The 25,850-nt window shown below is 38.3% G+C and overlaps 1 protein-coding gene across 6 annotated transcripts in view; it reads right to left on the reverse strand.

Moving 5' to 3' along the window:
- The window catches only part of TRPS1 (transcriptional repressor GATA binding 1), a 259,064-nt gene that overhangs the window by 178,182 nt on the left and 55,032 nt on the right, over positions 1-25,850 (reverse strand). For all 6 annotated transcript variants that reach the window (XM_081816420.1, XM_081816414.1, XM_081816419.1 and 3 more), the window contains one exon: positions 16,816-17,945. In XM_081816420.1, the coding sequence (XP_081672546.1) occupies positions 16,816-17,945 (1,130 nt within the window). The remainder of the gene's footprint in view (positions 1-16,815; positions 17,946-25,850) is intronic.

A 25,850-nucleotide genomic window follows, 5' to 3' on the forward strand; every position in this document is an offset into this window, starting at 1 on the left:
ACCTGTACCCCTGAAACAAATAATACATTATATGTTAATTAAAAAGAAAAAGAAGGAGATAGCAGGAAGGGAAAAATGAAGGGGGGAAATCGGAGGGAGAGAGAACCATGAGAGACTATGGACTCTGAGAAACAAACTGAGGGTTCTAGAGGGGAGGGGGGTGGGGGGATGGGTTAGCCTGATGGGTATTAAGGAGGGCGCGTTCTGCATGGATCACTGGGTGTTATACGCAAACAATGAATCATGGAACACTACATCAAAAACTAATGATGTAATGTATGGTGATTAACGTAACTTAAAAAAAAAAAAAAAAACCCAGTCTTTAAGGACCTGAATTTTATCTCCTGCAATGTAACAGGTAGGACAAAATACACCATTCGCAACACCCAGAAGTTGGAATGTAATTAACTGGCATTTCTGGTTCCATATAAAGAATGTGACATTCCCTTTTGTTAGATCAACCATAACGGGTAGACACACACATATAAACTAATGTGTCCACACTCCAGCCAATTCACAGTGAAACTTGGTTGGTATGTTTTATTATTGAAAGACTTGCTCTGTTCACCAATTCTATATTATTTAACAGACATATATTCGTACACTGATTTCATCAGTGGACTTTTCACTTTGTTTATTTCAACTAAATCGACATTTTTTTCATTATAAATATACATACATCTCTAGTGCTAGTTTATACAGCATTTACATGTATTAAATTCTACTTGATTACAGTGTTCTTTTCTATCACACAATTTAAATCAATTTAGTCAATGAAATATGGTTGACTGATCTAATCTAGTAAATAAGATGTATCAGAAGCTCGAGATTTTTTAAGACAAATTCTATCTATCCGTAAGGCTTTAGGAACATTCAACAATTGAGCGTCTGCTGGGTGTGTAGGACGACAGGGGCTGACTGGATATATTCATTCATAAAGAACGTGTGAATGCAGGTGTTTTCTTTTTTAAAAGGCATAAAACAAAAAGAACGTATTGTTGAATTTCATAGCATCCTCTGCTATTAAAGATGGAACACTGTCAAATTAAGACAAATATTTGATTAACAAAGAAGAACAGAGGCACTGTATCCTAAAAGACATATTGGGAAGGTACACAAGTGACTTGGAATAAGGCATACTTATAAAAACTTTGTATGACTCTCTAAATAAACTCCATGTGGAAACACTTGCTACTTCACTAATGCAATCAGTTGCCAACTTAAAGTAACAAAATAAGTCTGGAGAGCTATTACTTAAAGCCACCACCACGTATGTGCGCATATATATAACTGTAGATGATCATCACAAATTACTTTGCCAGGCCCTGGGGTCACACTGGTGTATGTAGAAGAAACCCAGTCTTTGTCCACCTGGTGTTTAGAGTCTAGTCAGGAAGGACGATCCTCACATTAGACTATAAGTAAATATAAAGAGTGGTATGTGCCAAGAACTTTTATGGATGGGATGGTAATGGGGTTGATGGGCTGCATAAGGCAGTCAGGAAGGCCTTTCTGAGGGAGAGAAAACCAACGGATGAAAAGGAGCTATTCCTGTTGGAGGAGGGGGAAGGGGAAGAAGGCACATTCTAGCCAGTCTGAAATACTGAACAGAGGCCATCGTTGCTTTAGAGGAATAAATAAGAGGAAGCATGTCAATCAACAAGCTGGAGGGGTCATCTAGCGCTTTGTAGACCATGATAAGCAGGCAGAGAGATACCTTCAGAGGTTAAAGGAAGCAATTGCAAGGTTATAGGCACAGCAGTAGCATCGTTAAATGTATGTTTTAGTCACTTGGGACCTTAACGGTTTCTGTACTGAATAACTTCATTCCCTTATGAGACCTGTCTGATGGCTGAAAAATCCAAAAGAATGTTCATATTTTAAGGAGGCAAAATTCAAAGGTATTAAGATATGTAACAAAATCTCAGCCAGTATTTGTCGAGAGTACTTAATGCAGTACAAAACTGTCTTCTTATCATTAACAGCTTAAATTTGGTTGAATAAATATGGACATTTAACTTTTAGTTTTTACAGAAAGTTGTCTTCTATCTTTTCTTCACTGTTTAAGTAGTAAAGATAAAGCAAAAGGAAATACAACAAAGGTGAATAATTTAATGATGAACTGACCATAAAAATGTAATGTTAAAATTAAATTTCTCAAGTGAAAGAAGCCTAACCCTTGAGGAGAAGATGTCTATAACCAAGAGTAAGAATCTTAACCCAAGGTCAAGGCTAGAAAACCCCATATAGGATTCAGATCACAAAAGACAAAAGACAAAAGACTCAAAATCTAGGACCTTGAACCTATGGGAACTTCAAATAAAGAGCCTTCCTAGCAAAACTATATTTGAGTATCTTCAATGGGAGATAAACTCCTAACTTCAAAATTGTACCAAAAAATTTTTATGTCTAAGAAGTTCAATCATACAGAGAAAAACAAATTTATCAGAATGGTTAAAGACCAAAACATACCTAGGAAATACCCTCCTGAAGATATACCACATAATCTATTGAGCCATGTAAATTAAACAAACTTCAGGAAGCACATTCACAAGCTCTGATCAACCTTCACCGCTAGACAGTTCTAGCGAGTTCACTGCCCACTACGGCAGTAAATTTATGGTTTCCTTGACATGGTGGGGTCTCTGTTTGAAATCTCTGAGGGGGGTTCCTTCCGATAAAGTAAGACTATCAATTACCACTGCTCCTTCTACCAAAACTGGTATTTTATACAAAACCAAAAGTACAAAAAGTATAAAAAATTCCAAAGTCCAAAACTTCTACAGAATTACAGTGAAGCTACTTCAAGAAATAAAGACAATTCTAGGGCAACAGGAAGGAGAGAGTAGCAACGCACAGTAGAAGAAGTACAATTTCCTAGGGTACCTTGCAACAAAATATTTTAAAACAGCAGGATCTCAGTTCTTACTGGAGCATATAAGAGTGTAGACTCTGGGAATGCCTGAATTTCAGTCTTGGCTCTATCTTTTACTCTATGTGTGACTTGAGATAATTTACTAAACTTGCCCCAATGTCTTCATCTGCAAAGTGAAAATAATAGTGCCTCTTGATAGATTCTTGTGAATATTAAGGAAATAACACCTTAGTAGGTGAGTAAATAAGTAGGGTCAATGGGTATAAATCCCAAAATTAAATAAAGCCCCTCTCTTCTGCGTGAATCTATGGTCTTTGTGCAAAGGAGTTTAAACTTACAAACCAGCATTTTGTTATCATCCTTTTCCATTCTCCTATGTACCTTAACCATGATGAACATCGTTCTTAAAAGTAAGTTTATTTCCTAGAAGACCCTTTGCTTTAAGACACTGACAGGTAGAATATATTCTATGCCTTTTCTGCTTCACCTAGTGGCATTCAATAGCCTGAAAGAATGAGGAATTTAGTACTTTGCTTAATTGCCTACCTTTACTCTTTTCATTAATAGACACAGACTCTTAAGATTCTGAATCACAAAAATAGAAAAAGGCATTACCTATATTTTATTAAAGTCTTGGGAGGTGGAGATGCCTTGAGTGTATTCATTAAGATGGTTTAGAATCATGATATATCTAGTAATATATCTCAGTAATTCAGATTATGTGCCTTCAATATCGACTTATTCTGCAATCTAGAAATGTCCTTGAGCCGTCCTATCCCTCCACCAAATAAAGACAACACATGCAACCCTTACCCATGCCTTGATTGGTATGTCCCCTTAAAAATACAAAGGCTGTGGGTCCCTGCCCAGGCACTGAATTCCTCACAAAGTATCACACTCAGCTGTCTGGGGCTTCTAGGTTCCCTGATTCCAAGTTGTCTCAATGGACAACCCCTGACTCTTTTGCAGATCTCAGCAAGAGTTATTCTGATCTGCCCCACAGAGGAGCTCCTGATCTGATTGTTCCAGGAAAAACCTTCCCTGGCATGGGTGCTGGAGAACGATCAGAGATCAGTGGGGATGAATATAAAGCAAACAACAACAACAACAACCCCCCCCCACCACCACCACCCAACTGCAGAACTAAGTTCTTGGTGAGAACCAGGTTTTACAGTGAAAAGGAAAACACATTTTAACAGGAAGGACATTAAAATAAAGTTGTAATAGTAAGCTCAACTCACACACCTTTCCTTCTGAAGAGTTCAAAGCACTCTGATCTCCCATTTCACTGAAGGATACAGCCCATTTTACAGATAAGTAAATGGAGAAATGGTGACTTGTCCCTTGAATCTACATCGAGTCAGGAACACAGGGCTTCTACCTTCCAGATCAATGTTCCATTTCTCAATCCCTGACAGCCCAAATTTTTAACTTTATAGAAATCAGTGAAACCACTGACAATATGGAAAATGAAAACACGAGAGGAAGGGAAACGGATCATCTGACAGCAGAAAACACCAACTACGGTAATGGTCTGCAAAACATGCTGAGTTTCCTAGCAATATAGGGTCCAATGCAACCCAGGTAATGCCCTTACTAGCTCATTAATCAGAATCTTAAGATTCTGGGTGTAACAACTATTTATGAAAAGAGAGTAAAGCTTGACAATTAAGCAGTAAACTGCTAAAGTGCTCAATCTTTCAGGCCATTGAACACAGCCAGGTGAAGCAGAAAAGGCAATTTGCTACATAGGACTCTAGAGACCGGAAGGGCTTCTTTCTCCCTGTAATATGTCTTTTTTTTTTTTTTAAGATTTTTTATTTATTTATTCATGAGAGACAGAGAGAGAGAGAGAGAGAGAAGCAGGCTCCCTGCCCAGCAGGGAGCCCGATGCGGGACTCGATCCCAGGACCCCGGGATCATGACCTGAGCCGAAGGCAGACGCTTAACCATCTGAGCCACCCAGGCGCCCTCCCTGTAATATGTCTTAAATAAATGAGAGAAAATATTTTAAAAAGACATTACTTTACTTTCAAAAGCTTAGAGCCACATAAACTTTTTAATAACCTACACTAACATCTAGAGCAGTGTGTCTCCAATTCTAACATGCATAGGAATCACCCGGGAATCTTGCTGAAATCCAGATTTTGATTCTGGAAGACTGGGGTGGTACCCAATATTCGGTATTTCTTATAAAATCCCAGATGATTCTGATGCTGTTGGTGCCCAGACCACACCATAAATAGCAAGAGTCATGAAGCCATGGTTAGAAAGAACTTCAAGATGGGTATTAGTTAGTATGGAACAAACTGTCAGCACTTGACAGAATATTTTCAAATGAATTCTTTATGATGAGCAACATCATCTCCCCTCTTAAAGCACATACAACCTTATCCACCTCTGAGAGTCAACACTAACAGCTTGGAAGTTAAAACTACAACTATAACATTGTCAAGCATAATCCCCAAACAAGAATTAATCTTTTTTTTATAATTATATTGTGTGGGGATCATCTTTCACTATTTATAGTGCTAGGCCATTTATATACATTATCCCTCAACAATCACACAAAGTACATATTCCCATCCCTACTTCATGGGATAAGAATCTGAAGCATAGACAAGTCAATTCACATAGAATAATACAGAGGACATGACACAGTATTGAGCACTTGTCCACGGTCCTCTTTCATGGATGCTGTTTGGTAGCTGATGCAATGTTATTAGCTGATTCTGGAGTTAGTCCCTGAAAGATGTACATATATTCTCTGACATGCGTCATTCTCTCAATAATTACTGAGAAGACCTTCAACATAATGCCATGTCCCCTAAAAATGAAAATAGATGATTTTAATCCCTAGTATAGGAAACATTACAGAAGGATACAAGTTTAGTCACTGTTAAAATACTTTAGTTTGGACTCACCTCTGACCTACAAAATGAATTTCATTTTATCAGCATTCATATGAAAACTTCAAAGAAGTTCAAGGAATCTTTCTTGCATTTCCCAAGATCCACACTCTCACCCATATAGACTTCCAAAATGATTCAACCCAAGTATGCCTAGCACCCTCTGAGCTCCTCCAAATCTCTGTTTTCTTCTGAGGACTTTTTCCACATTGCCTTTTACTAAAATCTTGTGTATGTCCTAGATTACGGTTATACTGTAATTGCCTTAACATCAAGATCAATGTTCACACATCTCTGTATCCACTCCCCACCCAGAACATCCAATAGTAAATATATACTTAATCACAAAAGGGATAAACCACCACAGCTCTGTGGATGTTCAGGATGCTGGATTTAATATACAGAATCATAAAGCAGCAAAGAAATACTAAGAAGAAGTACACAGATATATTTCATAGACGGTGCATTTTGAGTGGCTTTTCTGAATAAACCCTTCATTATTTAAAAACTCCTAGAACTTCTGGCTACATTTAGCCAAACTTCTCCTTAATACAAATATATGCTTTGCATTAATTTAAATTCTATATTCTCCTGCCAAACAGATAGCAAACACTCTCCTCATGCTACCTAAGGGAAAAAGATGTCATTTCGTAGGTCTCCCTAGCATAGGACTGCCAGATAAACACAAAATGACGACTTGAATGTCAGTGTAAAAAAACAAATATTTTAGTGTAAGTACGTCCCATGCAATATTTGGGATATATTTAAACAAAATCAGTATGACTCATGTAACATTTTAGACAACGAGGACATGAATCGAAGAAATTTGATAGAAAAGCTAAATCATCCCTTGCCTCCAGAGAAAACTATAAGCTGCCTAACAAAAGACCAAATTGTACTTAATTCAAATGACTTAAAATTTGTGAGAAAAGTTGTTTTATTCCTTATCCTATTTAACAGAATTTTCATGCGCTATAAAAATGCATTTATTTCAGTTCCATCCATATTTCAATGTACAGTGGCTTTAGCAATAGTGTTTCATTCATTAGCAGAGATAATACATTATTTTCAAAGTTCATAAGGGGCTGAGCTTTTCTAGATCCTAGAAAAAGATCAGCTCAAAGATGCTACTCTATCATTACCTTACTCTGATAAAACTTCTATATTTCTATTTTTTTAAAGATTTTATTTATTCATTTGAGACACAGAGATACAGAGAGAGAGAGAGAGAAAGCATGAGCAGGGAGAGAGGCAGAGGGAGAGGGAGAAGCAGGCTCCCCGCTGAGCCAGGAGCCCGATGCGGGGCTCGATCCCAGGACCCTGGGATCATGACCTGAGCCGAAGGCAGACGCTTAACCATCTGAGCCACCCAGGCGCCCGGTTTAATTTATTTTTATTTTTTTTAAAGATTTTATTTATTTATTTATTTATTTATTTTTAAAGATTTTTATTTATTTATTTGAGAGAGAGAGAATGAGAGAGAGCACATGAGAGGGGTTAGGGTCAGAGAGAGAAGCAGACTCCCCGCTGAGCAGGGAGCCCGATGCGGGACTCAATCCAGGGACTCCAGGATCATGACCCGAGCCAAAGGCAGTAGCTTAACCAACTGAGCCACCCAGGCGCCCGAAGGTGGTTTAATTTAAATATAGATCAACAGATCTGGTATCTAATAAAGTTAGTCATTTTGTAATATACACTTTTCTGGTATCAAGGCCTCTAACATGCAGCACTTGAGATTACGGACACTGGAGAATGAGGGATGAAGAGCAGGTGAAGAGAGTATCTGAGGGACAAAGACAAAAAAAGGAATTACAGGTGAATAACCAGATCAGTCAACTTTTAGAAGCTGGAACTGCAAATAATATTCAGTCTTAGTTAAGTACAGAGGAACAGTCTACAAAATATAAGATAAACTGAACCCTGAGTAAGATTCCATTCAATCCACTCATCTTGTATTTTTAAAGCTGAAATAATCTGATTAGTGTTTACTCACTTGGAGTAACTGGGTTTCTTAAGGGGAATATGGGGTCATTTCAAGTGGTAGAAGAAAATACAACTCGTGTCATATCTGAAAAATTTCAATTTATGATTCCCTGATTCACTTTCAAAAAGAAGATATCCCTTACCAAATGTTAAAGGAAGACAAACCTCCCCATAAAATAGAAAGTGAGTAAGAATTGGGAAATGATTTCTATGAACTGATATGAACTAGAAATCATGACTAAACTTTATTTTATCCCAGGAATTGATCATGGTTCTTGTACAAAGTCTTCAGGACCATTAAATCTGAAATTCTAATCGTACATACAAATAAAGGTAGTGCCGACTGTGGGTTATTTTCTTGAAGGACTGTAATATCCTGGGTAATGTTCTGTCTCACAATGGAAATTCTCAGCTTGAACTATTAGCTCCATTTCAAAGTATTACAGGCAACTGATTTATTAGGTATTGTTTAAAAGAACATGTCACCTATAACATACACAAATCTAAAATGTAACCATCATGGTCCTCACCCTTTGAGAAACTCTGTGCTAATGCACTATGTACTCAGCTTTTAAAGATGTGTTGATAATTAAGTGCTTATCATAAAATCTGCTCTTTAGAATTAGCAGAGCACACAGTCCATGCTCCTTTTGGTGCTCTGTTAAGGTAGAGATTGAGCAGTAGCTACCTTAATTTGACCAGCTATGGTATCCAACGTTATTTCCTTCAGTCCGAGTTACAGATTTTAGGTCTAACAGATTCAAACACTGTCTAAACATTTTAAAATGCATTCATAAATCTCCATCTAGACAGATGCTTGTCATCAGATTTACTACCAAAAATATGTCCATTTTTTCACATTCTAGATAACAAGCAGGTAGACAATGACAATAGTAATGATTTTTAAGTAGTTATTTACTCATAAGGGGGACTGAGCATTTATTCAAGTATTTATTGGACTTCACTGATGAAAACTGACGTTCCATTTTCATTTTAAAATGTTATCATATAGGGGCGCCTGGGTGGCTCAGTTGTTAAGCGTCTGCCTTCTGCTCAGGTCATGGTCCCAGGGTCCTGGGATCGAGCCTCGCATTGGGCTCCCTGCTCCACGGGAAGCCTGCTTCTCCCTCTCCCACTCCCCCTGCTTGTGTTCCCTCTCTCGCTGTCTCCCTCTGTCAAATAAATAAATAAAATCTTAAAAAAATAATAAAATAAAATAAAATGTTATCATATAATGTTAGTCATATACACAGTCTACATATATGTGTGTGTATGTATAAATATATATACGCATTCATATTTAGGTTTACAAAAAAAATAAAAACTGGAACATAATCGTAGAATATGATTACATATATATGTATGCCTTCTCTCTCTGTGTGTTGGTATAAATATATATATATACAGAGAAATACAGAGAGATCCCTGTATGCATATATGTATATACATATATAGAAAGACATGATATAGAGAAAATTATACTTATGGTATAGTTCCATATATGTACATGAATGTATATGAATATATATGTGTGAATACACAAACACACATATAATATGTATATAGTTTTGTTTTGCTAGTTTTTGTACTCACATAAAATGGTATCCAGCTGCAAATAGTCTTCAATTTGTTTTTATTCTGCCAAAATTGTACTTACAAGATTCATCTATGTCATATTCAAATGTCATTTACTTAAATTCACTACTGTGTAATATTCCACTGTATGAAAATCTACAAATTGGGGCGACTGGGTGGCTCAGTCATTAAGCGTCTGCCTTTGGCTCAGGTCATGATCCCAGGGTCCTGGGATCGAGCCCCGCATCGGGCTCCCTGCTCGGCGGGAAGCCTGCTTCTCCCTCTCCCTCTGCCTCTCTTTCCGCTGGTGCTCTCTCTCTCTCTCATGCTCTCTCTCAAATAAATAAAAATCTTTAAAAAAAAAGAAAATCTACAAATTATTTAATGACAATAGCTATCATTATTAATTGGTATTTTTTTCCTTTTTTTTCTTCTTTTTTTAAGAGGGAGAGAGTGTGCATGTGTGCAAGCAGGGTGGGAGGGGCAGAGGGAGAGGAAGAGAAAGAATCTTAAGCAGGCTCCACGCCCAGCACGGAGCCCAACACAGGGCTCAATTTCATGACCTTGAGATCATGACCTGAGCTGAAATCAAGAGTCTGACGATTAACCAACTGAGCCACTCAGGTGCCCCTGCTGTTTTTGTTTTTTTGTTTTTGCGTCCTGCTTGCAAAAACTGCTACTGTGAACATTTTTGCACAGGTTTCCAAATGTATCCATGAAAGACATTTTCTTCTGAGGAGTGTAATTATGCTTCCAATGGGAATATGAGCATTTGATATTGCCAGAATTTTGCCAATTCACTTTATGCGTCACATGTATTAACCATTTTTACCCTTTATAATTTTTTTTTTTTTACCCTTTATAATTTTTTTAACATCTATGTTTTCTGAGATAAAAATCACCTCCTTTTTTCTTTGGTTAGTATTTGCCTCATGTAACTTCATCTATTCTTACCTTCTTGTTAGTGAGACCCAACTTAATTACACTGAGTCAAAGGATATGCTCTGTATGATACTTCTTTCTGAAATTTGTTTCTTTTTGCTTAAAATGTGTTAATTTTTCTAGGTATTTTATATATGCTTAAAAAGCATGTGAATTCTCTAAATTGTTGGATGCACAATTGATATATTTTTATTAAATGAAGTTTGTTAATTTGTTGTTCTAATCTTTTATATTTTGAAAATTTTTTTTCTGTTCAACCTTTAGTAACACAGGTTGCTTAAAATCTATCACTGTGATTGTGGTTTGTCGTATTTTCCCTGTAGTTGTCAATCAGTTTTTGTTTTACATATAGATTTGACTATATTTTATATATTTAGAATTATTATATCTCCCTCAAGAAATGAACCTCTTATCATTATGTATTGACTTTTCCCTCCGATGCTTTTTGTCTTAAAATCTAAATTGTATGAGTTTAATAATGCTATCTCAATATTCCTTTGGTTTATATTGCCTATAACTCAGTCTATTTTTTTTTTAAAGATTTTATTTATTTTTTTGATGGAGAGAGAAAGAGAGAACACAAGCAGGAGGAGTAGCAGAGGGAGAGGGAGAAGCAGGCTTCCCGCTGAGCAGGGAGCCTGATGCGGGGCTTGATCCCAGGACCCTGGGATCATGACCTGAGCCAAAGGCAGATGCTTAACCAACTTGAGCCATCCAGGTGTCCCTCTGTCTATTTTTTTGTTAGACTCTCCATACACTTATATTTTGAGCGTGTATCCTATGTAAACAGCTTAGAGTTGAATTTTCTTTTTGAATAAATCTGATAATACCTTTTAAGTGGAAAGTTTAATTCACCCAGGTTCATTAAGCTTTTTGATAGCTGTTTTTTTTTACCATCTTACTTTTAAAATCTTATTTATCTATTTATACATTTTCCCCATGTACCCTCTCTTGCCATTTTTTTAAGAAAATAGAATTTTATTTTGTTGTTCCATTCTCCTCTATAGCTTCAGAAGCTATGTACCCATTTCCTATTCTTTCACTGGTTATCCTTAAGTTTCCAAGTATGCAGAGCAAAGTCCTAACACACTACCTCCAGACAATTCAAGGGCTTTTAAGCACTTTACTTCTGATCATTTTCCCTACAAACTTACATAACTGTTTTACCCAACACCTTAGTCTGTCTCCTTTTAACTGTACAAATAAGGCAGACTATGTCTGTTTAGATTTACCAATAGTTTCCTGATCTTTGACTATGTGAAAATATCTTTGCTTGTTCTTGGAAAATTGTTTTCACAGGTAGGCAATTCTAGGTTGACTATTTTTGTGTTTGTTTTTTTCCTTTCAAACCTTAAATAGAATTCCTCCCTCTTCTGTTTTCCATCGTGGCCTATAAAGTCTGCTGTCAACCTAATTGTCTTTTCTAAGTAGTTGATATGTTGTTTCTCTCTGGGGGCTCCAAAAGGACCTCTCTGGCATTTTAATTTTTACTACAACGTGTCTGTGACTGAATTTATTTGCATATGTCCCTGTTTAGTATAAGCTATGCTTTTCTGTATCTGTGTGCTTATGTCTTTCATCTTTCAGTTCTAGAAATCTTCTGCCATTATCTCCTCAAATACTATTTGCCTATCTTCCATTCTCTATATTCTTTTCTCCTAGGACTCTAATTAGATGCAGGTTAAAACAGCTTATTACATTTCTATAACCTACTGTCTACTTTTGATACTTTCCATCCCCCTCTTTTAAATATTCTGGCTAATGTCTTCAGATTTAACTTGTGACTAATTCATTTGCCTTCTACCATTTCCCAATCTGTTATTGAACCTATCCACATTTTAAGTTTCAATAATTATATTTTCAATTCAAAAAATACTATTTGTTTCTTTTCTTGAACATTTCTAATCCTTTATAGTCTCATGGAGTTTGATCAGTTTATAGATTTGATTTTCATTTCTTTAAACACATTATTTTTTATAACTGAAAAGTATTATATTTTATAGCTTTCTTATAACTAAGAATATATTATATTCTTATAACTTATCATTTTCCTGGTATCTAGATCCATTATTTGCAATTCCCACTGATTTCCCATAGAATGGTTTAAATCCCTTCCTGTATGGTTAATTTCTATAATAATGGACTCATCTAAGGTTTATCTTCTGCCACAGATATCATGGAGGTGAAAATTGGAGTATTTCATATAGACAAACTTGTGTTTATTTCTGACAGGAGTCAGAGGAGGCTCTAAATGTGGAATCACTTCAGCCACCTTCAAGGTCCAGCTTAACGTAAAACAGAATCACCAGCCGCTTGCTGTCAGTGACTCCAGGTGTAGTCTCCTGACTGACCTACATCAATACTGGTATTTGTCTCAGCACAACATCACACTCCACGCTTGCTCTTCACTTCTCCCCAGTCTGGGTTTAGTCCACTCTTGGTAAAGGGAAGACGAGAAAAGCTTCAGAAATTTCTCTAACTCATGGAAGTCTAGCAAGGCTTTGAAAAGTACGTTTTATCTACTATAGTTGTTTTGTGAGGAGACAGTACTCCTACTTACTCCAGAAACCCAAGTTATAACACAAAAAATTCTAGTGAGGAGAATGGTAGGTAATCAATTAGAGAATGGATATACTGTTTAAATAATAAATAATAAAACAAACAGTGTGGGGAACAAATGCAGGAGTAGAACATAGTAAGTCAGTCAAATGTGAGCTAGGGGTAACATAAGTAAATATGAAACATTAAGAAAAGAGAATTGACCAAGTTCCAGTTACTGACTGAATAATGTTTGCAGTTCAACCAAGATTAAACCTGATTCTTGAAAATGCCCACTGAGTGGAATCCACACCAAAGTTTTCACTCATAACTCTCAATCAACTCTCCTGCTTCTCAGCTGTAGTTTTTTTTTTTTATAGCTACCTGATTTCATGTATTTTATAGATCTTAGCTTCTACTACCTTTTTACTACACCATAAGACTAATACATAAAGCACTCAAAAGCCTAGAATATTCCCTAGTTACAACAGAATTATGGAGAAAGTTTCCAAACATGTATAATATGAATAAACATAAATTTAACCAGAAAAATATTCTTGTGATATGGTAAACTTGTCCTCTTATATTATCTTCAAAATGTAGCATGTGGGGAAAATGCTTTGATAGCAGAACAAGTTTTCAGCATCCATAGGACTATCTCCTTTCACATCCCTAGAACCTTCACTGTTGTTCAACGTTCAGTAGAATTTCTGAAAGTTTAAGTGTCCAAATTGCAAATATTTCTACAAGAACTCATAAACAGATCAGTGAAAAACTACTCAGTACCTTAATCCAGGACCACATGAATTACAGCAGGTTTTCTTTTTTTAAAGATTTTATTTATTTGACAGAGAGAGATAGCGAGAGCAAGAACACAAGCAGGGGGAGTGGAAGAGGGAGAAGCAGTCTTCCCTGCAAGCAGGGAGCCTGATGTGGGGCTTGATCCCAGGACCCCGGCATTATGACCTGATCCGAAGGCAGACGCTTAATGACTGAGCCACCCAGGCACCCCAGAGCAGGTTTTAATAATAAGTGCAGGAATGGGGTTCCTGGGTGGCTCAGTCAGTTAAGCGTCTGCCTTTGGCTCAGGTCATGATTGATCCTGGGGTCCTGGGATCAAGCCCAGTGTCAGGTTCCCTGCTCAGCGGGGAGTCTGCTTCTCCCTCGCCCTCTGCCCCTCCCCACCAGCCCCCCACCTCACTCATGCTCGCTCTTTCTCTCTCTCTCTCAAATATATAAATATAATCTTTTTTATTTATTTTTTTTTTTAGATTTTTTTTTTTTATTTATTTGAGAGAGACAGAGACAGTGAGATAGAGAGCACAAGTGGGGAAGAGAGGGAGAAGCAGGCTCCCCACAGAGCAGGGAGCCTGATGCGGGACTCGATCCCAGGACCCTGGGATCATGACCCGAGCCGAAGGCAGACGCCCAACCGACTGAGCCACCCAGGCGCCCTAAATATAATCTTTTTTAAAAGTAAGTGCAGGAGGATTTTAATGCCCTAGGAACAAGTATTGCTCAGTTTTCTCATCTAAAAATTGCTAAAAGGTTGACTTAAATTCAAAATGCACAGACAACTGTCATTTGGTGTGGAGCCCTAAGTCTTCAGAAGGGTTTCAACACCATAAAATAGTCTGAGATTAAACTGTAACTCACCATGGAGATCTTGGCTTATCCTTAACGACTGTGAAGTAAAAAACTCACAGGCATTTCATTTACTTAAAGATCTACTCACTGAGCACTTATTAGCCATTCTGACACTGTGCTAAATTGTGTAGATACGGCAGTGAACAAGACAAGACTAGTTTCTTCCCTCAAGAGCTTATTTTCATTACTATTAACTAAACTGAGATTATTCAGTAATATTTTTATTCATACTTTTATTTCTTGGGAGGTTTTTTTTTTTTTTTTGTCTAACCAAAGCGTATAGAAACTCTGCTTTTCCAGACACATTTTCAAGCAATGGCCTCAGCATCCTCAAAAAAAGCCACTCATGCAAGTGATCTGGTATCCAGATGTATCAGTGTGTGTGTGCGCACGCGCGTGCGGTGTAGTGTGGTGTGGTGCGGTGTGGCTAATTTCCTCAAGATTAAGGAAAGCCTCCTCTTTCAAAAATAGAATGGATTACCTAATTTTTATACCACCTAACAAATGTATATGCACACTGGTAAAGCTCAGGAGGAAGCTAATGTCTGTTAGCCCAGAAATAAATTAGCATGCAGCTAACATCAGAGGAGGCAGGAACACTCACTACAAGTGTGAACACATATTTGATTACAGGACTGTGTCTTTCCTAGGGCTGACCTTATAAATTAAACAGTGTAAATCTCAAGGAAGTGTTTTCTGAACATTTAGATTCACTGTGAACATTAGGATGCCCTTCAAATTAACATCGAACATTATTAGCCTATTGTTGGACATGAACTGCTTCGTTACTGGTGATTGACAACACACACACACTCACACGGACACACAACTCCTAAAAAGAATGGGAGGAACTGTTCAAACTCTTGTGATGGGAAAATTAAAATCTGTTTAAGAAACTGTTTAAAATCTTGGAATGGGAAGATTTTTAAACTAGGATACTGAGTCTACAGAAGAAAAAACATTTAAAAATAGTAAATAAAGCTCTTTGCTTTGATGCTTAGAGGCACAATAACAAGAAAGCACCCACTGAACACTAAGTAACATCTGAACGTGCTGTATTACCAGGATTTTGCTAAACAAATTCCCCTCATATGGCCAAGTCTCAGGTTAAATGCTTCTTCCTCAGGGAGGCTCCTTCCTCAGGTTAAATGCTCCTCATCTACCATATTGGGCTTTGTGGTCATTCTATTCAAACACAGGGGTCTCTACTTCATCTGTTGTGACACTTGTACTCATAATGATCCACTAATGACTTCCCTACTAAACTGTAAGTTCCATGTGGGCACAGACTAGGTTTGTCTTGTGTTCTCCTTTATCATCAATGCCTGGCACAATGTGTATTTTTGGAGCTAATTCATTAAGGAATTAATGTATAAATGAAATAAAGAGATGTATCCTAGACCCATCTTTAGAAAATGTGAAAGACTGGGGTGCCTGGGTGGCCCAGTCGGTTAAGCGACTGCCTTTGGCTGGAGTCACGATCACAGGGTCTTGGGATCAAGTCCCACATCAGGCTTCTTGCTCAGCGGGGAGCCTGCTTCTCCCTCTCCCTCTGCCGCTCCCCCTGCCTGTGCTCTCTCTCTCTTTCTGTCAAATAAATAAATAAAATCTTAAAAAAAAAAAAGAAAATATGAAAGATTAACTGGGAAAAGTAACATTTAAAAAGAGAATAGGATGAAAGTGAAAAAAAAAACATGAATGTATCTTATATCTCTGCTTATGGATCTATAATAACTGTGGCTTTACCCACTCAGAGGAGTGAGCATAGAGAAATTCAAAGTCACACCTCTTGCAGAATTCTCACCTTCAGATTACTGTTTCTTTGAGAAATGAGGATGTTGCTCAAATTTTTTTTTTAAAGCCAGAAGAATGTCCAATCTCATTTTAAAAGAAAAATGAGCAACCTGTCCTCAAGCTGATTGCTTCCCAGCTGGAACAGAGAAGAGAACACAGGACAATGGCACCTTTCATTTGGGAGCGGGCCCCATCAAAAACGATGGGATGCGGAGCCCCCTGGCAAGGACAAATCCATGAATTGCGGTAAATGAGTGACCTCATCAGCATTACCGTCATCACCGTGAATTGTAAAAGACTGCCCCGCAAACGGCAGAGAACGGGTATGAAGAATAAGAGTAAACGGTCTGAAACAAGTGACCATATTAAAATCTGTGGTTACCGCCTCGATAAATACATAATCTGCAGTTTTATGAACGGTCTTTTACGTTTACTTGTCCCGTAACTTCCCCAAGTCATCACAATCATTCCCGACGATTCTGGGATCAGCCCTCTGGATTCTTTGGATCATTTTCTTTGACATCGCTCCTCCCCGCCCCCCCAATGGCTTACCTGTAGTGTCGGGAAATCTCTTCTTCCACCTGGGTAATGAAATCACATTTGGTGCATGAGTGTTCCTTGCCCTCCTTGACAGCCGGCTGCCCATCCGATCCTTGCAGGTGGTTGGCTTCCTGTTTGACCTCCGAAGCTTGGGACTCATGCACACTCTCGTAGTGGAAGAGGAGGACATCTACGTCAGGGGTGGAGAACACACACTGGTGGCACTGGTGTTTGACTCGCGAGCTTCCGGCTGCCCCCGGAGACAAGTGCAAAAGCAAGAGTGCACAGTGGGAACAATTACTTTTTCTACAAGCAAAGGGGTAAGTAATTTCTCCAAGGTGCTTCTCTGGGCTGCAAAGGCCTCTGGGACAGAAGGGGCAGTGCTTAATGGTACATTTATGGATGTTATGGAGCTGCTGATAGTGACGGAGGAGCGGCCCCACTACAATGACGTCAGGGCCGTGGCTTTTGGAATATCTAAAGTCACAGAACTGACAATTATAGCTCGTTACCATATTATCCTCTGCTCCCTTGCTGGAGAAGTCCTTCTTTTTAGCCCCACTAGAGCCCTTGTCTGCCTTGGTCATTGGCTCCCCTTCTGCACTTTTGGCTAGATCGTTCTGATTAATGACAGAGCCCCTGGAAAGCTTATCATTCAACTCCGGATTAAGGCCGCCTGACTGCGCCCCTCCGTGCTGTTTGCCATAATGTTCTAGCAGTTTAAGCGAGCTAGATGACTCACAGCTGAAACTACAAAATTTACACCAGTAGTAACTGGTGGCCTCTGTACCATTTTGTCTCGAGGAATCGAGGGGCTTGATGGGCACTGAGTAGCCAACAGGAGTGTCATCTCCCGTCTTGACCGTGATCTTGTCCTGCCACTTTCCCAAGTCTCCAGAATCACTGGACCGAAGTGCAGGGATGGATTTGTTAGAGTTTTTCTCTGAAGGTTTCGCACCCTCAGAGGAGGGGAGAGAGGCTTTGATTTTGTTCGGGTGCGTCTGAAGAAAATGTTGTTCTAGTTCAGTTGAGGAGTTGCCCATGTAAGTGAAATTGCAGAATTTGCAGCGGAAGTACTTGGTGTTTCCCTGGCAATCTGGAGTTTTCCGTCCGATGCCAATGAATGTTCCACCCGAAGTGACCTGGTACAGAAGAGATGGATGTTACTTCAAAGGTATCGTTAATTTCGTGCTCTCTGTAGGAGGGAGGAGGGGATATTGCCAAGTATTCCACATCAAAAAATACAATACTACTTCTGCTTATTATGAAATCACTTGAATAATCAGAGCCAAAGAAATGCACTCTTCATGTCTCAATAGCTACTCTTTGAGAGGCTCATTATGCTAAACATTTTTGGCCAAAGTAACAGAAAAAGATAAGTAATAAGAGGACTATAACTAATTCAATGGATTTAATAAATACTTTTCTTAAAAAGCCAAGAAAACAATTTTCAAGTAAGTAGGTTTTACTACGGTCTCCTTCAAACCACATGCTTGCAGAAGTATCCGAATCACAGTGGATTTCTTCTCATGAAGTTAAGGGTTGCTGTCAAAACTAGAGGCAGTTGCTTAGAGATTACTCAATGCAGACGTTCTCCAAGGAAATCCTCTGTTCAGTTCCTATAGCAATGAAGCTTTGGGCAAAGATGAAGTCTACCTTTTGGATAAAATAAAGGTGCTAAAATGACCACACAAAATGCCTTATGATTAAAGCCCAGGCACTCTTAGACCAAAAATGAAATGAATGTGGTGGACCTTTAAACCAAAAATGAAATGAATACGGTGGACCTGAAGTCTTGGTGAAGAAGGTCTAACGTAAAAAGTTTAAAATGTTTCCCAACCCAGGATAAAGGAAAAGAAGAAAACCTTCCAGGGCCTCATCTGATCAAGGCTCTGTCTCAGTGGGTCATGGGGATGTTCAAAGGCCAAAATAAAATTGTCCCACGACAAAAATGATCACAGCTCTCCTTTCTATCCAAAATTATAGAACTGTACAGCATTAGGGCAATGAAGTCATTCAAAAGTCACTTTATATAAAATCCTTCCTCCGTGTGCCCTGCAAAGGGCAGCTGAACTAAGCGCCACTGCTGAGTAACCAAAATTCCTGGTTTAAAACAGAGTTTTTGATAGAAATGCTCCAAAAAAGGAGAGATTTCCTCTTCTAACTATCAGAGAATATCTGAGTTTTTCTAGCTACCAGATGTAATAGATTAAGCACGTGACATAATCATGTTCTGCCTTCTTCAACAGCTGCTCAAAAGTGACATGCGTGATCACTGCTCATATCCAAATCACTCCATGAGGAAAGTCTCAAGCATCTCAAAAATCATTTAAGAAGTTCTACTTAATATGCAAATAATATTCCTTTAGCACGCTGAGAAACACACTTGCACCTCTATTGTACAGGACTGAGAATGCAGTCCATTCTGCCACTTAAAGAGAGGTTGTGAGATTGATCAAAAGATTTAACCTGTCTGGCCAAGAATTATTCAGCTGGGGCCACCCCTACATTTGTTTCCAATATTACAGTTCCCGGAAATGTGCATGATCACAGAAACAGCTCAACACTTACTGTACATTAAGGTAATAATTTACAAATGTCTCCTACAGCCTTTAATCGAAGGATGACAATGTTTCACTTTGGGTGATGTCTACATCCCCCATGGCAAGCACACAGACTCCCATCTGTCCACAACAGCCAGGCATCATCTAACCAGAAGGGGAAGAAGGGGGCACCCTCCCAGCCAGTAGCCTGGCCATTGGCTGTGAGAGATATGTCAAAGCCAGACCGCATGAGGATACAGCCAATATACCCTTCTAACCTAGCATTTCAGTAACTAGAACAACTAAAATGTGCCCTGGAATGTCATCATATTGCAAAATCCCTCCATCTATTTCCCAGTTCACTAGGGGTGAGGAGGAAGCTTGTTTCCAAAAACAAAACAAAGCATTTCAGTGGGATTCCATCAACTCTGGTAACTTTGTTCAGGAACTTCAACTTGAATCAAAAGGGGCAAATGTAGAAGTATGCCCTTCTTCTCTCATGTGAGCAAAACCAGCAAACCAAAATTTTCTTGCTTTAGCTACCATACTGCTTCAGAGTTGTCGATCTTCCTAACATAAAATGATTTTAACTTCTGCTTGTAGAACAGGGATTCCTGAGAAACCACAACACATCATCACTGTATCTTTGATTTTGTAATCTCCAAGCCACATATTCCATGTCTACCCTGAAAGGGCTGAACAAAGAGCACTTAGAGGCCTAAGGAATCCCTAAACATAGGATGTTAAAGCGAATCAAAGTTACTACTACGCATCACAGCATCCCTTCCAGTATTTGACAAAAGCTTTAAAAATAAAAATTAAAAAATCCAGGCTAACAATGACTACTATCAGGTGAAGAGACCGTGAAAGAAAGGCCGTGTGGTAAACAGACAAACAAAAAAAACCCCAAAACTTCCAGTATCGCATTTTGGTTTAGGATTAACTAAGTTACCGTGAAAACCTCATTAAATCTTTTAAGTTGGTGGTATTTGTGTGCCTACAGGTTGTGTTTTTTACCCAGGAAAAACCAGCCAGCTCTATTATTATTTAAGATGCTCTTTCAAAACCACCCAAGCAAGCAAACAAAAACACAAGTATCTCATTTAATGACAAGAATAATAATATTGACATTTCTATAAGGTTATCTATTTGTCTTCTTGGTAAATAGCAGTAAATCATATTAGTTTTTATATTACTTAAAGCTAGTATAACTAGCTTAAAGCTAGTTTTATATTACTTAAAGCTAGTATAGCCATTATAAAAATATGTAAAAAATTATTAAAAGCCAACTTTGGGAAACATTGTTACTTAGTGTTCTATTCCTTTGCTCTTTCAAAAAGATTTAAAGGCTACCCTTGTGGCCATTTTCATACTTTTCTTTGTAAGAGATGGACATTTAAGTCATAGTGAAATAAACTGATGCTTATCATTTAAATGCCATTCTAAAATAAAACATAATTTATTATTTTAGGAGACCATACCTAAGACTACTGACCATATTCATTGTATTTGCATGATCCATAAACGTTAACTTAAAACAATTCTTTCATAAGTTAAATACAAATACACAGCATCAACAGTTAATACAAAATAAGTGTTTGCAACAACAGTTTCTTGAATCTTATTGCCAGGAAACAGCACCTACACATTCAGAGAATTATTTCAAACTTTTCAAATGGTCGAACCCAGCAAGGAATAGAAAAAAATTCCCTCGCTATGACTAAACTGAAAAAAGAGATCACAGAATAAACAGTTTAAGTTTCAATCTTTTTTTCTTTTGCTAACCAGAATTATAATTACAACCTGTTAATCCAGCAGTTCCTTTGACATGGATATGCATATTTTAAAATTTCTATTAAACTGTAAATTATGTTTGGACCAAAAATTACACCTATTCGTTCATCTAATTAGTAGCCACTGAGTATTTAGTTTGTGCCAATCTCTGGAATAGATACTGGAATACAACAGTGAGCAAGCTAGACCACATCTCTGCCTTTAAATTACTTATATTTGAAGATCGAGATTTGTAGATAATAGTATTAATCTTTACTCGGATTTGTTTGCTCCCGAGGGAAGGTCCAGAAGTTAAAGTCTGTGCAAAGACACATTATTTAACCCCCTGGCACCTCAATCTCCTCATCCTTATGGATATAAATAACAGTGTACACCTTGCCATCTTACAGGATTATTGTGAGGATCAAGGGGAAGAATGTAGCTGAAACTGATTTGTAAACTCAAGATCATGCTGTTCAATAGAACTTTCTGAGATGATGGAAATATTCTGCAGTCCACCCTGTCCAAGAGGGTAGCTCCGAGCCACATGTGGCTACTGAACAACTGAAATAGGGCTAGTGCAACTGAGGAACTGATTTAAGTAATTTTTGTTGATTTTTCATTAATTTAATTTTAATTAACTGAAATTTAAATAGCCACATGGAACTAGTGTATGCCATGTTAGTCAGCATATTGTAAGAGTACTATACACATGAATGGGATCATTATTCAATAAAACTGGACTATCTAATTTAATTTGTCCTGCTAATGGGGTGAAAAGGCTAAACAGTGGGAACATGGTGAAGTCATTCATTGACAAACTCATAAACTTGTCACTCTTAGTGTTCTTAGCTGTATACGAAAAGGTTCGATTCTGTTGTTACTAAGCTAATGCTTCTGTTTGACTTCCTTCTTGGACTGAAGGAATGATATTTTATTCATCCTTGGAAGTCAGCAGGGGCTCAATATACTTGGTTTGAATGAATGAAGTTACTGTGGTAGATGTGGGCACAGATGAAAATTTGTCACCAAGGCCCCTGAGTTACCTGGGATAAGAACACAACTGTAATTCACACCCCCCTTATTGACTCAACTGGACATATTTGAGCTTCTTCAAAAAACTGAACAAAATGCATCTTTCACCCCAAAACCAGCGACTATGGAGCCATTTGCTTGTGAATTACAGTTAAACAGAAACACTAGACTTACCTGTTAAAGGCATGAAAAAGAACAGATTTGAAGTCATTTTTCACTGATTGAAGACTGTGATGGCTTTTTATTCCATTTTAAACTTAGTTTAAAAAACTACTCCTTCCATGTAAGTATGTTTCATGGCCTTTGTTTCTAATTTATTTACATATGTCTTTTCGCAAAAATGTTTCTCTGTAGAAGTTAGAAATATAAAGGGCTGGCTTTTTGCAAGGTCTTTAACCTTAATTCATTTACTTCCTTCTAATAATACGGAACAAAAACTGGTAAGAGTAATATCTAAAAGAATATGTCAAAGGAAAATATTTTTTTGAAGCCTCAGAACTCTTGAAATGACACTTCAGGACATGTACTTCTTGTCAGGGGAACAAAAAGGGTTGTTTGAACTAAATACAAACTCTTCCTCAGATGTGGTTCATTTTCAAGTACTATAATTGATAGCAACAGAGACAATTAGGAGGGTACTAATTTAAGGGGACTTGAGGTTATGGGCTGATAGTCAAAACAGTAAAACCTTCACTTAATAAAAAGCTAAGTTGCTAAAAATCACTGCTCAAAGACTGAAGTTACAAATAGCTTGAAGAAATCTGCCAGGGCCAATCTCGGCTGAAAATAACTAGAGTCAGAATCAATGTGTTAATCCACACAGGGAATGTTTCTGCACTGTACAGTGCTTCAAAAAAAAACAGTGTAGCATACAGAGTGTGCCGCAGTGATGGACCTTTGGTGGAGACGAATTGTTAGACAGTTCAATAACCTATCTAATTGGATGGTGATCTTCTTCGTCCCATGCTACCACACCCTATTCCTGGCTTTCCTGGAGTCACCACAGTTATTCCTGTAAACACTCTTTTCCACAAAATAAGTAACAAATCCAATAAAAAATTTGAATAATAAGAGCCAACCAGTTTTTTTTTGTGGGGGAACCAAAACTTTATATAAGGGGTGATTTTAAGGGTAAAGTCCTGCATATTTTAAATTATGTACATTTTTATTATCAGCTTTTGGATTATAGCCATCAACAGTCTACCCAACTGGTTTTCTCACTTCACTCGGCATAAAACTGACCTAAGTCTCTACAGTTACTTGGTATTTGGGCTGACAGAATACCAATAAATCTTAAAGTCAGTCTCAAGAATTTGGAAAAAACAATGTTCCACAGGGAAAAATGCAAAACAAAATGGAAAATGCAAGGCAAGTGGATTATAAAGCTGAGTGCATGATCCACAGAACTTGTCTGCTGCATCTGACCCAACTTTGCCACTGGCTCAGGATGGAGAGAGATAAGAATTGAGTGTTTGTTCTAAAGAGTGTCTTAAATGGGAAAAACACGAGAGTGGGATCACTGTGTTACATCCTTCCTCTAGGGAAGGGTGCTTTGTTGCATGCCCTACTATGTGCCAAACACAGATGATCCACAGAGAAGTGATAGAGCCCAAAACCCCAGCACGTCCGTGGTCTGGGGCAGAAAGCTCACAAGCAAATAGATGACAATAGCGGAGGGTGTGCTTCTGCTGAGAGAGGTATCAAGTTCCATGACAACACAGAGGAAGAGAACCTACGCCCCAGTGACAGGTCAGCAAAGGCTTCCAGAAGGAGGTGACAACCAAGCTGTGGACTCACGAGTTGGCACTGGACCAGATCCTCAAAAGCAGTGACTATGGAAAGGCTTTTCGGGTGCAGGAAACAAAGCGAATAAAGCACAAGACAGTGAAACAGTGCAAGCTGCTCTCGGGAAATGTGAAGGGAGACTGGGGGTGAGAGAGAATTTGGAATAGTGATGTCTTATTGGAGAGAGAGAGTTCTACTGAATTATACAAGGATAATTAAAATGATACACATTTTATAGAAAGTAGACCTATTCTTCCTACAAAACGTAGGGTGGTAGCTCTGTAAGCAGAATTTTTAACAAATAAAGGAAGGAAGGGAGGGAGGATGAAATGGAAGAAGGGAAGGAGAGGAGGAGGAAGGAGGGAGAAAAGAGAGAAAGGAAAAGAAAGGACAGGAGAGGAGGGGTGGAGGAAGGGGGGCTGGGCAGCAAGAGCAGAAGAGAAAGGAAAAGAAGAGAACAGAAGGGATCAGAAAGAGAAAAGAAGTAACTAAAGAAACCACTAAGAATTTGCTAAGTAAACATGAAGGGTGGGGGTGATAAAAGCATCAAGCAGGGAAGACTGAAGCAAACTACTCAATTGTTTGTGGGGAGACACACACATCAGAAAGAAATCCAGGGTAACCGTGGCATTTCCAGCCTCGCCAACATGGAAATGGGAGTAGAGAACAAAGAAGAGGGGTAAACATTAGGGAAGGAGCTAACAACTTGAGCTTTATGCACGTTGACTTTGAGGTGCCAGTGGAACATCAAGGTGGAGCCACCTATCAGCTGGAAAAACAGGTCTTAGAACAAACCACTGTTTACTATAAGATCCCCGAATATATATTGTTACTGGACTCATGAAAGAATTCAGGTGCTCTTTAATCTGACATCAGCGGGTCATCTAACTATTAAAGGGGAAGTGGGAGACAAGTGAAGTATTTCTCAAGTCCCTCCCTGCAGCCCTACCCCTCAAGTTCAGAATCCAGGGAGACCATACAGCTCTGAGCTCGGTCAGGATATGCAAGTACGTATCAATGAGACACTCTAAAGGCGTTCTGATGTCTTCTCTCCCGTTCCTGTACTTCCTCGCAGGCAAAGAATAAAAGTTTAATTACAAAGCCATGGAGAACATAAATGGGAGCCGGATGCATCTACTTAATATTTAACCTTCATAGAAAAACCAACCCTTAGACTGTGCCTAGTAACCGGAAGAGAAAAATACAACTCTCTGGCCATATATTAAATCATAAATCCCTAAAACAAAGTCCTCCAAATGAGGGGAATATGAACAAAATCAAATATGTGGATAAAATGTGGCTTCGTTTCGGGATAAAACACTGCCTTCTTAATTGATTAAATCAAAATCTGGCCCTTCCTCACTTTATCAGAACGACTTTCAGTAGCAAAAGTACCAGTGAAAATGGATCACAGTAATTAAAAATAGAAAAATGAGCAAAGTTAATTTTCTTTTCAATGATTTCAATTCTGAGCCTAGTAAAAGTTCAAATAAGGCAGCATTACACTGCAGGGATTGGATGAGAGATAACCTCAAAGAAATCAGTGAGGTCCCCAAATTCAATGAGATTCACAGAGTATGCATCAGAGACCCCATGTACCAGCTTTGTATGTCCTCCCTTACGTACAGTTGGCCCATCTTCCAATGCTTTTATAGTTGAAGTAAACTCAAGTCTTGTATTTGGGAAGGTCATACGTCATAGTGGTTTTGTAGACAGGGCTCTGAGCCCGTTTAGGCTATGCAGTACATGCAAATGAGAAGCTTTAAAGGCATTCTGCTGTCTTCTCTGCCTCACACCCATTCCTGTACTTACAGGCAAGCATCCCATTAACCCCTTGCACAACTCTGTGACCTTGGACAGGTTACTTCAATTCCTCTATGCCTGCTTCCTCATTTAAAAAAAAGATGGACA

Source organism: Leptonychotes weddellii, chromosome 4 (genome assembly GCF_054177405.1).
Source record: "Leptonychotes weddellii isolate Sample4059 chromosome 4, ASM5417740v2, whole genome shotgun sequence".
Taxonomy (NCBI): Eukaryota; Metazoa; Chordata; class Mammalia; order Carnivora; family Phocidae; genus Leptonychotes; species Leptonychotes weddellii.